The following is a 16,637-nucleotide window of genomic DNA, read 5'->3' as shown; positions in this document are numbered from 1 at the left end:
TAAAAAAAAAAAAAAGTTGAGCAATTTACCACAGTGGAAAAGTTACAGCTGCTTTGTCATTTTCTAAAACTGTTAAATGATTGTACTGCAAAAATGTATAATATTCTACGATGTGTGGAGATTTTTGTATTGTAATGTGTAATCTTTCTAAAATGAGAGAAAAGGAGTTGAAAATGAATTTGGTAGTATTCAATAAATCAAATCTATAATATAAACTGGGTTTTCTAAAAAACATTAAATATTTTAATCGTACATCGAATTCGCTAATGAATTTAAACAGTCAATGAAGTAAAGGGTATCAATGAAGTAAATGAAGTAAAGGGTATCAAATGGAATATACATAAGACAAAACATAACTACAAATTAAGAAATCATATTTTATGAAAGAACCCCAGAAAGACAAATTTCACATTACTGTCCGCTGGGTGATGAAAATCAGTTTATTATCTAAAGATAGTGAATACTGCTCCTTTCTAATGAATAAAGGTAATGAATTTGAATAGCAATATTAAATGAATAATGCTATTCAAATTAAATGAAGAATATCTTTCATGTTTATAGAATATTTATCCTAACTTCCAAAATATATATCAATAAAATAATACATATATCTCAAGTTCTGTATCCTGAAAGAAAATTTAGCAGCTGGTCATGGATCTGAAAGCAAAAAGATTTAAGATTAATAGTCTTAAAAGAATCCAAAATGCGAAACGAAATTTGCTCGAACACATGAAACACTGTTCAACTAAACTTCATATGGAAGAACAATTATACGTACACCAAACTTCTATTATTCGCGTAAAGAACCCTGCGAAATATAGCCATCTCGCGTCTAGAAGTTAATTTCATAGCAAACAATTATGTTTATCAGATGAATGCATTATCTGGCCCCTTTTTCCCTGGCACAGTTCACAAGGCGCATATTTTAAAAGCACCTGCTTTAAAACTATTATTTTAGAAAAATATGCCCATAAGCAACCTTTACCCTCTAAATAGAAGGATTATACCTCAGGCTGTGGTTACCATGAACTTCACAGGGATTCATCATATAGTTCCACTGACGATCAACAGAGCGAATAAACAAGGTAAAGACAAATGGAATACGAAATGGCTCATCCAACATTCCATCACTCATAGAGGGTGCCCCCCCCCCATGCCTCACCTGAAATGGACGATTATTAGGGTTCGAAGACTCGACCCTCTGCTCGCAATTAGCTTCCTACCTGAGAGGCTTGAAGAAACCTCCTTCCGAGAATGTGCAGGGAGGGAAAAAAAAGTAGATTTCACCTTGGAAAATATTTGTTTCCCACGATCGCCTAATTTCACCCCCATTTAATTGATGTTCATCACCAAGGCAGCGGTCGATCACGTGGAGAAGGGGGGCTTGTTTTCGAGATTTTAATAGAACATCAAGAAGTTCTTTTCTCACCCCCCGCCGTCAACTGCTGTAAAGTCCCGTGTGGAGCATGGTATGATGTATCATTAAGCGGTGATGTCTAACAAAGTGCCGGTCGTGACCGATGGGCCAGCTGTAAGCGGGGGTTGTTTCAAGGGTTGTAGGTGCAAGAGCGCTCATTTTTTGGTTCTTCGGTTGGCCGCAGCAAGTCGTGAGGGGACCGGCCCAGTGGTTTGCGGTGTGTGCTACCGACAAGGCCCCGTTGAAGCATCTCGTTCTGAACAAATCGGTGTGATGGAGGGTGGAAGAGGGTTAGAAATGAAGGAGGGAATTCAACATGTTGGAATGAATTTCGATGCCAAATAACATGTTCGTCTCATCTTCTGACAGGCTTCTCTCCATTTCGACTCCTGTCGCTTCAATTCACCGTTTTCTTCGCCGATAATGGCGGGCTTCGGTCGTTCTGCTGGGGAACGAACTTCAGTAATGGAAATTGCGTGGGCAGATTTACTTGCTGCCAGCGAAAGCATGGAAAATCATCACAGATTAGATCGGATTCCTTTTAATCTTCTCTGGTACAGTGCACTGGTCGAAAAAAATTCTAATGAGAGGCTTAAGAAGAGAGGGAAATATTGTTTTAAAGTAAAACCTCCCTTCAGTCGGAGTTTTAAAGTTATTTCAAATGGTCCATCTACTCATTTCATGTTTCTAATTACTAAAATTTAAAAGAAACGAATAAAGATATTTAAATGACATTAAATACTGCGTTTATAAATTCTCATTTATCAAACGCTGCCAAGAAAAGCCTTTCATAGAATTCTTCTCTATATTCTGTTGTGTTGGTTACTTATAGATACATTCCTTTAGATACTCATTGCGTTTGATGACGCTTTATCTTCTCTTCCTACCCTTTGACATATTCATTTATTTAACTGTCTGATTAGATGACAGTCTCATTTGGAATATTAAAACTCTCTATGTAAGAATTTAAAGGAAATCTGAGATCTTATGCTCCTCCAAGCGATTCTTTTTTCATTGCTATTTTGACTGTTTCCCTGTGATTGTAAACACACATATATAATGTGTTTATATGTATTCTGTGACTAGATGCGCGAATCAGATACACGTTATTATTAAAAAGTTAAAGGAACGCATTGACAGAAACTTAGTGGTGGTGAATAGGTGCCAGGCAGATTAGGGTGGGTACTATTATTCGTCAGTAATGCGCGAGAAACATTGTGATCGGATGTGAGAAAACACGGCGCATTCCACTTTTTACATTGAAAGGTAAATAAACGGGCTGCTCCATTCTATTGACGAAATTTGGATCGTTTGAAATCTGAAATTAAAATGAAGACTTTTGTGAAAAGTCGCTATGATGAGCGTGATTTAAGTTAACAGAAAAATTATTTAACAAAAATATCGCAGTCTATTCTGAATTTAAGAAGTAAATGCAGGCTATTCAAATGATACTTTGACCACCACCTGGTTCGGTAAGAGTAATTCTATCTAAAATGTTCAATTAAATATTTATGTATCTTGGTCTCTTAGTATTTTTTCAGCAAAATACTTTTTAGCTCCACATTTTGGTAGTAATACAACTTATATTATTAGAGAAGCTTTAAGATATTCAGTACATTGTACTATATATTTCTTTCATTTTCTGTCAGTTCCTGTCATATTTAAATTTGAATTTGAAATGAAAGAAATAAAACTTCAATAAATACGGAAATTTTTTTTTCAAAAAAATATTTTTTTTAAATATTACTACAGAAGATCGAATCCTTCAACATTGTAATCTTATGAATACCATAGAATATTTTTTTTATATAATTTAATCAATATTTCTAAGAATGATTCAATAAAAAAAATTTCTGGTTCATTATATTCATCATTTTTATTTTGTGCAAAATAAATTGTTCAAAGATATTCTTAAAATATTTTTAAAAAATGAATTGAAAGTAGAAACTCAAACGGTAAGTTAAAATTTGGGTATCATTGAGAAGATAATTTTTTTAAAACTTTAACTTGAAGTAAAAATCATTTTTGAGCGATGATATTTTAGAAAGTTATTTAAAAAAAATTCGAAATTTCGTTTCATTTTTATTAATTAAAAATTAAAAAAAAATATCTCTGGAACGCATATTCTCGAACTCTAAAGTATACATACCAAAGTATTGTAGGTATCGTAGGCCAAACGATCTGCCCTGTAGAACTTCAACACACACACACACACACAGCTTTGTTATAAGTACGAGAAAGACAAATTGCTTTTAGCTATTTTTTTTTTTAAGTTTATGTACACTTACACTTCTATTTTAGGCATAAATATATACCAATGACTTGCGCATTTTTAAATAGATATTCATCTCTAAAAATAAATAATTTCGAGTGAAAAATTAATAGATATATTTATATATGCTTAAAAAGTTATAGTATTTTTTAATGTAAATGTTTCCCTTTTAAAATTTTACGGATTTGATATTTTATTATTCAATTTATCTGTATTATAAAAAAGGATCATTCTTTGAGTAAAATGCAAAAAATAAACAAAAACAAAATGAGCGTTTTATTATGAAAATTATTAAAAATAAATAATTTTTAAATGGTTTTAATCAAATATCCAATTTAAATAAAAAAATACATATGCTAAAACAAATGATATTCAAATGTATTACATATAGAAAATCTGTTATCTAACCCGCTACAGTACACATACACAAACTTTTGTAATTAAGGACTACTTAGTTCCAGATTATTCTTTGGGAAAAAAATCTTTTATGCTACTATATTAAGATTAAAAATGTATCTATTTACAAAGAAAAAACACACGCTGGCTGTCATTTTTCAATAAGAAGTGTATATGTGATGGATGAGATTTGCTTCACAATGTTTAAAGTTTCTGTAAATTGCGTGATGTAGAAATCACTGTGCGCGGAATGTTACAGACCTGGAAAATTGTCCAACCAAAGAATCCCAAATAGTCTAGTAATATATATATATTTTTTGTCCCGTCGTATCTGAGGTTTCTTAAAATATGAACTCTGAAAATATTCAAACGAATGAGTTTACTTGAGCTGGACAGTGACGAAACATGAGTCATGTCCGATGTCTAAAAATAGTAAATTGAATTTTGTCAGTAAAATAAAGTGATGTTTTAGAAGCTTTGCTTTATCACATGACTTCTTTACTCTTTCATTCTACTCATTATCGTAAGTGGTACTAAAAACGGGTCATCCATCTTGATTTTGAATGAAAGATGTTACAATCCAAAGTGCATATCCAAATTTAAGCATTAAATATTTTTAAGAATTCAATCAGCTCTTTATCTGGCATGGTTGCTCAGAAGCAATTTATTTTCACTCACTCTTATAGGAGATCTACAACTCCAAACGCTTTACATGGGTATTGTAAACAGTTCTCCGTGCACAGATGTCTGAATAACAGTCATTTCTGAGAATCTATTAATTATAAAGTAATTTCTAAGACTTAATTAATAAAAAAATTTCTGAGAAAATGGAAATACATTATACGTAGTCCTACTTGTTTAGTATATGCATCCAAAAGTTTTTCACTGCAGTTTTTCCCCATTTTGCCTGTTAAAACATTAAGATATTTATTTGTGAAATTTGAATAAAATATTTCGAATCAAGATAACTTTCCAAAGCGTTTTGTTATTAGCGCTGAAGAATTTAACAAAACGACGAATGTGTCTACAATTTTAAAATTAATATTTGGTCGCAGTCGAAAATTATTGTATAAAAAACCTTGAAATGTAACAGGGTGTGCTAAGTTGTTATTAATTTGATAATATTTGTAGTTAAAAAATTTTTTAAGGAATGGAGAGTTTCGAATGTTCTAAATAATAATTATACTTATTTTCTTAGAATTTAATACTTTAGGTACATTTTAAAACTTTTTTGGAAAACGAATTCTTTTGAAACAATCGCAAATGCAATAATGCTTATAGTTACTGACTGAGGCAACTGCACTGCTTATAGTGGTGCAAAAGAGAGAAGACAGCAAATGAAGGTATCTTTGATGAATTGCTCTCAAACTGCTGGTAGGGTGGGGAACATCGATTAAGTGCAGAATATTCCGTTTTATCGGAATGTTCAATAAAGCACCGGTTCGATTTTCGAATAGGAGAATGCGAACGTGACTTGGAAACGGTGCAGCTGCTCTGGCCAGTCTAAAAGGCCAAGCAGATGCAAGCGAGAATTTCGAGGCAGATGCGTTCGAAAAAAATGGCAAAGCACCCCTATAGAATCGTGTCCCAGGAAACGGCAATCAATTTCATACGCCAATAAAGCACAGAGATTAAATCAGGAAATTTCCCTCCTTCTCCGTCTTCTTTACTTCACACCTTAGCGAAGCTTAAGATTAATCCATTTTGTCTTAGATTTGATCGAAATCGATGTTGATAAATTGACAAGGGAAAATAAATCCATATATCTGCTTGAACAAAATTACTCTATACTGTTTCCGCTTGTAGACATGATTTTTTAAAGAAAAGTCTAAAATGGAAATCCATGGAACAAAGCTTAATCCAATGATATCTGTAAAATAAGCAATCCTTCCACAATCATCGCCAATTAATTCTGAAAAGGAATTTATTCGCGTTAATCATTTTTGTAGAATTCTGATTAACTGAATTAAATAAGTATTTAATCGATCTGGATATGCCGAAATTCGGATGAATGAATAAACCAAGAAATAAGTAAAAAAAGGCATTAGGCATTGAAAAAAACGTAACATCAATTCATGAAATTTACCTTAAAATATCAGTTTCCGGAAACTGTAAATAGGGTACAATTTTAAATAGGGTAAACTGTAAATACGGTAGAATAAAAAAGAAGTCACAGATTAAATATTGTATGAAGCTTCACTACATATACATGAGTAATAAAATATAAATGCATTTTTTAAAATTATTTTTAGCAATCTACTTTAGCTGGGAGGCTCACGCTTCCACTATTATTTTTGGAATTTTGTTCTCTTCCATGCAAATTTTATGTTCAATTATTTAAATTTCGGATTAATAACTTGGATAAATTTTTGGAGATGAACTCGCATTTTAAAGCCCTGGTGCAAATTTTTGATGAAAATAGTCTATAATTTCATGTTAAGTTATTTTCGGCTAATTATAGGAAAGAATACAACTCTTCAATTTAATTCATAAACTTATTTTTTTGAAAATACTTTCGCGTAGTTAAGCGGCCTTTCTATATCCTTCATTTGATTCCATATTTGAGGATCTTAAAATTGCGAGATTAAATTCCTATTCCTTGGAATATTCATAAAATCTCTAATGGAATAGAGTCCAGAGGACAAGAGAGCTCCAAAGCCCCTGGTGACAGACTGACGGGAACAAAACAGTAGTGTTTTCATGTCATTCTTTTTTAAACAAAATATATGAAGGGACAAAAAAAAAATGCCATGCTCCTGGCGCTATCAGTATTTACTAAATCATTGTTAAGGATTGGGGAGAAGAATGATATTATTTTTCGGAAGCAGATTACTCTCGTTTCGCCTCTGCATATATGTTGTTAAGGAAAGAATCCAAAATCTGTCCGTGGGTTGTGGGGTGGAAAGGCTTGCTTACTAGTAAGCTCAGTAACAAGCATGCACACATGGTTCTAGAGGAAAACAAGAATACACAGCTGTGTATTCTCATGATGGAACGAAAGTGCAGCACTTAAAATAAAAAGAAGGACACTAGTAGAACAACTGCAATAGCACAAAATGCCCACCCTGAAGACTTCTCGTTACCTCTTTTATTGATTGACAATGACTCTAGAAGCTTCATTGTTTGCTTCCATGAAAATCAATGAAGCTTCTGGAATAAATATCGGAATGAATGGAGATATCACCATGATTCTCGAATAATCTGGATGCTTCATTTTTTTCGCCAAGGCAAGGTCACTGACTCGGCATCCATTCAACATACATTACTATATTTGTAAAACTATCTTCCTTACCATGAGATTTACTGAGCAGGGAAACAGAGCTATAAATTATATATATATTCGTATTACTTTCTATTTCGGTTTAAGGTGTGAGTTTTGAAGAGTGGGGAGCAATCTTGAAATGAATCACATGATGCTCGGCAGAAATTCCCATAAATTATCGTTTTTACAAAGGAAAAAAAAAAGGATGACATTTCTATACACGATGCAAGAGAGGTAGATGGCACCACAGACTGATATTGAAATACCACATGAAATGTTATGGAATAGTTTCAGCAGCTGTATAATTTCTGCAAAAACTGTATGCAGAAGATAAATTAGGATTTTGGCTTTTCGTACATGTGAAAATCAACAAATGCATGCTCAATTCTAAATAATACTGGGCTCACCTTTATTTGTCGCTTCACTTTGATGCCACTTGACAAATTGTGAAATAACAGTTTTGTAACGCTTAACAGCATGAATAATAATTTTTCAAGGATTAACAACAGTATGTCTTAACATTTTATAAAAAAATAAAAAATAAAAAAATTAGCGTGGCGTAACATAACAAAGCAAAATATAATATTAAAGAAGTTTTGAATTACCTTAAAAAGAACGCTGATTTCAAAAGCATTAATTTGCATACAATATTAATTTGTAATTTAAAATAAAGCTTCATTTCGCTTCCTTTCCTCTTATTAAAATGTGGTTACCTCATTTTAAAAGAAAGACACAAGTACAAAGATCTGCTGTTGCTGTTTCTCCAGTTATATCCGGATACTTAAGGAGACAAAAGTAATTTAATAGGATTAAATAAAAATAACGATGTTTGTCGTATCTTGTCTAAAATTCAATCTATTAATACTTAATCTGTTCTAAAAATAATAGGATTTTATAAAACAATGGTAAGGTGGGGGGGGGGATGAAAAGGAGAAAAAGAAGAAGATATTTGATTACAGTTAGTCTCTTCCCCCCCCCCCTTCATCTAGTTCAGTACAAATCAGCGTACAATTCAGATGCTTGCATTATTAGTTCGGAGATATATTAAATACAGACCCTATTTAAATAGATCCTGAGGTCAATAAAGGCATGCATTCAAAAGATTTATAGATGTAACACTATCTTTTGATAAAAGTAATATAACATTGTTGTTCTCAATAAGCAGCATTTCGAACATAATGTATACTATTTTTCTTGATTATTTCCCTCACCAAATTAAGATACATTAGGTTTCTAGTAAGTCCTTTCATTCCTCCCACGAATAAGCCATACCTTAAGTTCTTGCAAATATAATGTAGGCAGTCTACCGGGATTTTCGATTAAAATGTAAAATGTCAGCAATTGAAACATTGGCAGAATGCACAAAGAGAGTATGTATGGGATGCTCACCGTGCTGGAAGTAGTTGGCCTTCCTCACGTAGACGCAGACGAGGGCCATCAGCTGCAGTTGCGAGAGCCTCTGCCTTGTGGAGGAAGGTAGCGGCAGGAGGTCCCGCAGGTTGGCGATCTCAGCATTGATCAGGTCCCGCCGCAACTTGGACGCGCCCTTCGTCGACTTGTTGGCATCGAAACTGAAAGAGAGAGAGAGCGCTTCGCTTTAAAGCTCTGCAGAAAATGCTATTCAGGAAACAGACAGCGTGAATGGAGAGTCTCATTCGAGTTGCCCAAAAGCACTGATTCAACTATTAGTCTTCAGTCGAATTTGTTTTTCAGTATCTCAAAAGATGTTCTAATCTGCACACAAAATGAGAAAAAAAAGAAGGTGTGTGTGAAAGAATCTATATTAAATTTCATGCAGCTTGGCCAATACTGACTGCATAAAAAGAAAAATAATCAATTGCTAATTTTTGATTAATAACATGGATGAAAATCTAGTTTGGAAATTTTCTCATTCCAATTTAAAGAAGAGCGAAAGACACACACACACACACATCTATCTATATATATATATACACTTTGTATTTAAATAATAAAAATCAAAAACAAAAATTTTAAAACGAGCACATTTTGTATTCATTTTGACCATCCATTTAAATTTTTTGAATAAAAATGTTATGCCTTTTTAGTAGTTCATATGTGATATTTTGAAAAACAATGGCAAGAGTTTGGCATCGAGAGTTCAAAGTTCGAAATCCCATTCCACTCATATTTGACACACATGCAAATCGGATGAAGTCAAATCCGATGTCTAAAGTCTTCCCACTGTCATGGCATGGGAATGTCAAGAAAAGACGGCGGCTGATTCCATCATTCGATCGCGGTTTAAAGGAGGAAATATTTTGCAACATAAACTGGGTGCTTCTTCTAAATGGAGCCCGAATGTAACTAAACCGAAGCTGTCGATATTCGTGAATGAGACATCTCCACCGTTTGTACTCCTTAAAGTTTCCCTAAAAATGCCCCTCGTTTAATGTTTCAAAATAATACACATTATTTCTTTGTCCAAAGGTTGCATAATCCTTTAAAAAATGCACTATTTTAAGCTCAAATATATAAATAGATGCACTTTCACAATTTTTAGCACACATAAGCAGTATTTTAGTATTCAATAAAGCACTTCCCGATAGTATGCATTCTTTTTACTTCCAAAAATAGTTACAACAGGCACAACGAAAATACATATCTGCGTTTGGTTGCTCCGTTATTTTACGGAGTGAGCATTCGGAACTATAAGAATAAAAGCTTGGGCGCAAAAGTTTGATATGTGTTTATGATATCGACTTTTATTTGCATTTGAAATTCTATGTCATTGCTAAATATTCAGCTGATTGCATATAAATCTAATAGGGGAATATAAATGCTGCTATCCCCCTTGCAAACATTCTTTTAGCACTTGACAAATGAAAATAGGCTATGCATACAAAGCATCATATATATATATATATATATATATATATATATATATATATATATATATATATATATATATATATATATATATATATATATATATATATATATATATATATATATATATATATATATATATATATATATATATGCAAATAATCACGAAATTAATAGTACTAGCAAGGAAAAAAAATACTGAGAGATAAACATTCGCTATTCCACAGAATGAAATGATATTCATAAATGAAAATTCACTTCTTCTAAACGGTATCTACTTGGGCTTATGAACTGAAGTTTCGCTAAGCTAAGCAAGACGGCTTGGATTTCGCTTCAGCGACCTTTTCCGCATTTTCTAGAGTACTTGCCTGACGGACAGTTTAGTTTTCAGTCCTCGGCCTCTGAATGATGGTTGACAAAATTTAAAATTGTTTCATCGGAATCTTATCGAGGGAGGGGTGACGAACTTCACTCTGGCAATTATTCACCATTCCACACAACTCAGCTATATAACGCCGAATGAAAGGCTGAGGGTCTAATAAACAGTGTCGCGGGCCATCTTAAACAAAGGGCCCATTGGGCTACAGCAGAAGCTCTGACTCAAGAAGCGGCAATGATCTCAGAAATTGACTATATGACTTTTTCTAACTCTGAGCTAATAAAAACTGATTTAATTATAATTTTCAATGTGATAAAAATAAAGAAACAATTAGGTTTTAAATTTGGTGACGAAAAAGAATAAAGAATTGTTTAAGAGGGTCGTTAAAATGAAGTCGAATTTATTCGATATTATTATGGATTAGATATTTTATAATAATCCCAAAATTAGAAAGCAATCAGCAAAATGAAGCATTGACTATTAGCAAGAAGGAAATATTCAATTTTTTAAAAACTTATTCAATAAATTTTTAAGAACTTTTTTGAATTAGGATCAAATTTAATAAGCTCCCTTTGTTAACAAATTTTTGAAAATTTTAATCAAGGACATTATTAGAGTTTTATTAATTCTAATAGTTCTACCTCATTCTATTTAAGGTAGCGACGAATAACTGTAAAGAATAACTATAATATAAAAAAAGATCTTGGAATTGTCATTTGATTGTTTTATTTCATAAAACATATGCAAATAATCGCTAGTGCAATAATTGTGATAAACTGGTAATGCTATTATTTTGAATTATTCAAATATTTCATATTTCCCACTTCATGAAAATACCCGAATGCCACAAAAAAAAAAGCGCTGACATTTTTAACTGCTGACCAGTGTATGAAATGAAGGGTTTTGACTTTGCCTTTTATCTATTTTAAAGACATGGTAAAATTTAGGACATTTATTTGAAATCTTTGTTTTCAATTAACTTTTTTCATTTCTTATTCAACAAACCATCATTCACTTTTTTATTCTTTACCAAACCCAATTCGCCATAAGTTTATTTGAATTACTTATTCAGTAAGCTAAAAATCTGAGCTTGAATAAACTAATCATTATATATTCAGACATTTCATTACTCATCGCAGCAATGAGTTGAAAACTAGAACAGTTTTGATTGAAGGTCCACATCAGTGCCTGCTCGAAGAATTGAGCCAGAGATATTCATACGCAAACAAAATTGACCTCTCCACTTACAGAAATACTTGCTTCTCACGTGAATATTAAAACTTCAGAAGGAAAAAAAGAACGAGAGAAAAAAAAAACAACTAGATATCCTCTTATTTCCAAAACATTCCTTTCAGAAAGCAGCCCACTGCATCGAAAAAACTCTTGACTTTATTATTGTTAAGCTTCCAGCACACAAATCTTGGCGTTATTTTAATTATAATCATCCGCCACATAAGTCTTCTCCTTCGCAAGATTTCTGAGCGGAGGAACTCGACCATTGTGGAGCGTACCAGAAATACCAGTTTAGAAAAGCGGTCGACTTATGAAACAAATTAAAACGAGCCGACCCTCAGAAACACCCTCACCTTTTCTTCTTCGGAACAAAATATATATATAAAAAGTAAAAATCAAAGAAAAAAATAAAATGACAGAGAGGAGAAAAAAATGAAGGATTCAAAGGCAAAGGAAACTTCTTTTAACGGCGGGGTAACAAAAGCTTGACCATTGCATTTGGCAGACGACACCCAACCCAGGGGTAGCCCAACAATGCCTCTCGTCCCCCCAAAATAAGCAAAGCAACCGATTAAACGTCAGTCTTCGCACCTGGAAAGAAATAATAACCCTTTTTCATGATTTTTTCTTTCTTTTGATCTCTAGAGAAGACCATCTGAGAGGAACGTTTCTAGTTTTATTACATTTAATGAAAAGGAAGGGGAGTGGGGAAGAGAGGACCCCTTTCAGGAAAAGTGGATGAATGAAACTTGGAGAGCTCTAATTGCAGAGATTCGTGAGAGGGTGACGCCCGAGTGTCAACCGCCACGCGAACCGGCCGCTGTGCTTCTTTAAGCTGGGAGATTCCACAAAAGGATTGCAGCAAAGATTCGGATCTTACTTTCTTCAAGAAAGCAAGTTCTTGCAACAGGAAGCACTCGGTTAAAGGAACCTTCTCAATATTAAATTGTCTCAAATATGAATGGGAGAAGCTTGAATCAGCAAATAAAGATAAAATGCTTCGTATTATAGCTGTTTAGCGTTTAGTGATATTTAGTTCTGAGGCATTTCTAAAATTAAAGGACAGACTTAAGGGTTCTAAGGGCAACCATCTTAAGGGCAAGGAATAAACTTTGAAATCAGATATACAGAAATAAATCATTTTTCAACTCATAGGGCATCGGGGCCTCAAATGCAATGGGAGGCCTTGTAGGAGACTTTTAGCCAGAGAATTAAGTTAAAAGGAAAGTATATACCCGTTACAACACTGGTAGAATAGAAATTTGCTAAATAGTATTATAACCCATTTGTACGAGTGATAATATTTTAAGGCTGCGTAGATACGATGATAGTGAAACGTAGCATGTAAGAGCACGACTCTTACTAAAATTTCTCCTATTAAAAAAAGTTCATTCCACAGTAATCTTTATCATTTATGTTCAAATTTTCATTGACTATTTATTTCAGTGCATTTTCCTTTGCAAAAAGGAACAAAAAAAAGTTGTGCCCTTATTTGCAGAATTATATAGAAGGAGTTATAAAATTTTCCCATATGCCACCTCTTCAAAACTGCAATACGAAATGACCGTGAAGATATTACATATCTTTTTATACCATACTGGTTTGAAGTGATTTATTTGGTTATTTTACTACACCATTGTAGTTCATTTTATACCACGTAGGTTTTTCAATAAAATAATGGATGGAAAAAGAGTACGATGTAATAGAATAGCATTGATGCACAGAACAGATTTTAATGTGGTACTCCTTATATAATGGGATGTTATCTATAAATTAGTTGTTGTTACTTATGGCACTTTACAAGCCCGCTGGCGAACTGTCAGCGACTTAAGCCGTGTATGCAGTAACTTCTAAGGGCAAAGGTCCCTGAGCAGCCGAGGGCAGAAGTCTGACTTCTAGTTCATATGAAGATGACACACACTCACTTGCACAAACCGTTTTTACAGGGGGGGGGCTCTTTCACACACCTCATAGATGGAACACAGGGTAGAGAGCAACTATGCCGGAATCAGGACTCGAACGCGGGACGTTGAGATCGCGAGGAAGACGCGCTGCCCTTAGGCCAGGTCGCCAGCATAAAATAGTATATGCACAGTGAGAAAAATCTTTTAAATCATTTTACAGGATAGATTATTAGATCTAGAACTACCAAATTTAGCATGAAGCTCTTTCTTGAGTTGTGGGTGTTCATTAAGAAAGTAAGCTTCAAAATTTTTAATTTGATGTTCGTTTAAAAACTTACCAAATTTTTAAAGTTTTCCCTCAGTAACGAAAGAGTGTATAATTATACGAAAACTATTTTTACATTACTTTAATATTAGGATATAAGATTTTCAATGATATCGATTATATTTCAATATAACATTTTTTTTCTTTCTCTAAACATAATTTTTTAAATAAATTTTTGAGTATATGTTGCAACAATGTTTTTTGTTGTATTAACAATTGGATTTAAAATGCATTGCGGCTACATTAAATAAATATTTTATGTACATGCTATCAGTGCTATATGATTAAGAGTAAATTTTAAAAATAAGATATGGTCGAATCAAGCTTAAAAAATGATCAAGATGCGATGCTCCAGACAGGTTTTGGAATCTCCTTCATTATTAGCATTGTTTTTTGAAATAGCTATCCAGAACAGCAGTCCGTCGAGTGAGTCCCAAATGAGGGGAGGTCGTGATTTAATTTCGGAAATGACAATAAACCATTTTGTGGTAATTTGAGGTGAGAGAACTCTCTGCATCTTAGGAATGCGATCATTATCATCATGACGATTTTCACACGTCTTCTTCGCACGAAAATTCGTCAATTTATGTCCTCCGAAGCACGATTAACGAAGACCCCTCCGGGAGAAGCCGCCCCCGCCGTCCCTTCACTTCAGTTCTGCGGAAGCCGCTTTCCTAGAACACCAGAACCGTTGTGTGCTAACGTCCGTTTTTTCCCGAAGAGCGGCGGTATTAGCATAAAACGGCCTGCCTTATCTCCCGGCACTGAGTTCTCAGCTTTGCAGCTGAACTGCCGCTGCCTTCATTAATATGCAGGCGAGAGTGAGCGACTCCGCGTCTCCTCCCTACACCTGGAACCCAGTGTTTGTCCACCCAGGTAACCGGTTGCCAGAAATTAAGAGAGTAATGAAGAAATAAATAGCAGAGGACGGGAAATAAATTACAGATGGAACGAAAAGATGAGTATGAATTCCTTGTTGAGGCGAAAATATACCGTTTTATTTTCTTTCAAAACAAGCTTATGTCATTTTAATCTGGATACTTGACGCAACATTCAACTATGGCATAAAATAAATACTTTTTGAATCAGTGCCTTCTATAAACGAATTGAAAACAACGCAAATATTTTGTTTTGTTAATGCATGCTGTTATTCGTCGCGAAACAGTTATTCATAGCAAGTGGTATCAAAATTTGGCAAGTAGTACGAGTGGTATTTTTAAGTTGTTTCATAATTTTTTGACAAACGAAGCATGTTGTTCTAGTGCGTCATTGAATTCATTAGAAAAATCTTGTAATTAGGAAAATAATTCCTTCTTAAGATTCTGATGGCTACCCATGGCTTTCCTGAGTCCGGGAAAAATTATATTTGGAACTCGTATATGTGTGACACGCGGTTCTAATACAAGAAGAGCTGAAAGGGAAATCTGGTATTATTCTTGCATTAAAATTGCAGATTTATATTAAATTTAGGACCTGATCGATGGGTGGCAAAATCCACGCTCAACGGAAACATGAAATGCCCCATTCTGCATAAGTGCATGAGAATATCGAGTAGAGAATATTTCCACGAAGTTATGGCTAAAATTCAGAATCGGAGACAGAAATGACGCGGAGAGGCTTAGCAGAGTTTTTTCCACATCCATCTTCCTGAGGATCGGGTTCATTAAGATTTGCCCCAGTCCATAAGCATTCCACTGCCGAGGATGCTTGCCAACCATGTGCGCGTTACAATGCAACCAGCCGAACAACCTATTCCCCGAAAAAATTTCTGCAATGGGTATACTGGCTGCTTTTCCCAACTTATGAGAAAAAATTTGAATGTATATTGATTCCTAAAATAAAAGTTGAATTGATTTAGCAATCGTTATTATGAATAATATTCTTTTAACTAAATAATTTTTGTGATAGTTTATTACTACGTAATAAATTAAATGACCTTTTAAGACAGAGTTCATAAGCACAAATAATATAATATATTCAGGATTAATAGAATAAAGGGCCAGCCATCATGTCATTTTCATTAAACCGGATTGGTAAATCATAAATTGATACCAAAAATTGCGCATAAAAATGTGGGTCTTTGACCACTTGCACTACTCCGCGATGTAGGAGAAGAAATGACTCTTCTTAATGATCTCACTGAAAAGGTTATGGTAAAAGGGAAAAAAACCCAAACAGTAACGAGAGTTATAATCAAGTTATGAAATCAGATCGCTCCATATGAATTTGATATGAAGCGAATCAAAATAACGCCAGAGGACAGAGAATTTCAAACTGTCCATTGTTAAGGAGAATCCAGTCCAGCACTGCCAGCTTCTTGGTGCAGAAATGAAATTCACGGTTTTGTTTTTCTAATCCAATCAGCTCCTCCAATGTGTGTCAGACGCCGCAGGGAGACGGCGATTCCGTGCGGCTCTGATTTGGGCACACGCATCACGATCGACTGACTTTCCATCATAACGGTCAACTTTCAAGCATCGGCAATATTTCTCAAATGCTTACACAGTACGGCGCGTTTGGAGTTAAGATGCGCGTGGTGAAGGAAAGTATTTATTTTGCACCATTGGCTGATTAGCCCAAACTTTAATACATTTCTGATGAC

The 16,637-nt window shown here is 34.0% G+C and overlaps 1 protein-coding gene across 1 annotated transcript in view; it reads right to left on the bottom strand.

Annotated features, from left to right (window-relative positions):
- LOC129984741 (PAS domain-containing protein cky-1-like) overlaps positions 1-16,637 on the bottom strand; it is a 149,598-nt gene that overhangs the window by 69,832 nt on the left and 63,129 nt on the right. Inside the window, exon 2 of the mRNA XM_056094688.1 lies at positions 8,737-8,918. Coding sequence (XP_055950663.1) covers positions 8,737-8,918 — 182 coding nt within the window. The remainder of the gene's footprint in view (positions 1-8,736; positions 8,919-16,637) is intronic.

The sequence above is a fragment of the Argiope bruennichi genome, chromosome 9, assembly GCF_947563725.1.
Source record: "Argiope bruennichi chromosome 9, qqArgBrue1.1, whole genome shotgun sequence".
NCBI lineage: Eukaryota > Metazoa > Arthropoda > Arachnida > Araneae > Araneidae > Argiope > Argiope bruennichi.
The sequence above is the reverse complement of the archived record's forward strand: the minus strand, read 5'-3'. Positions and strand labels throughout refer to the sequence as shown.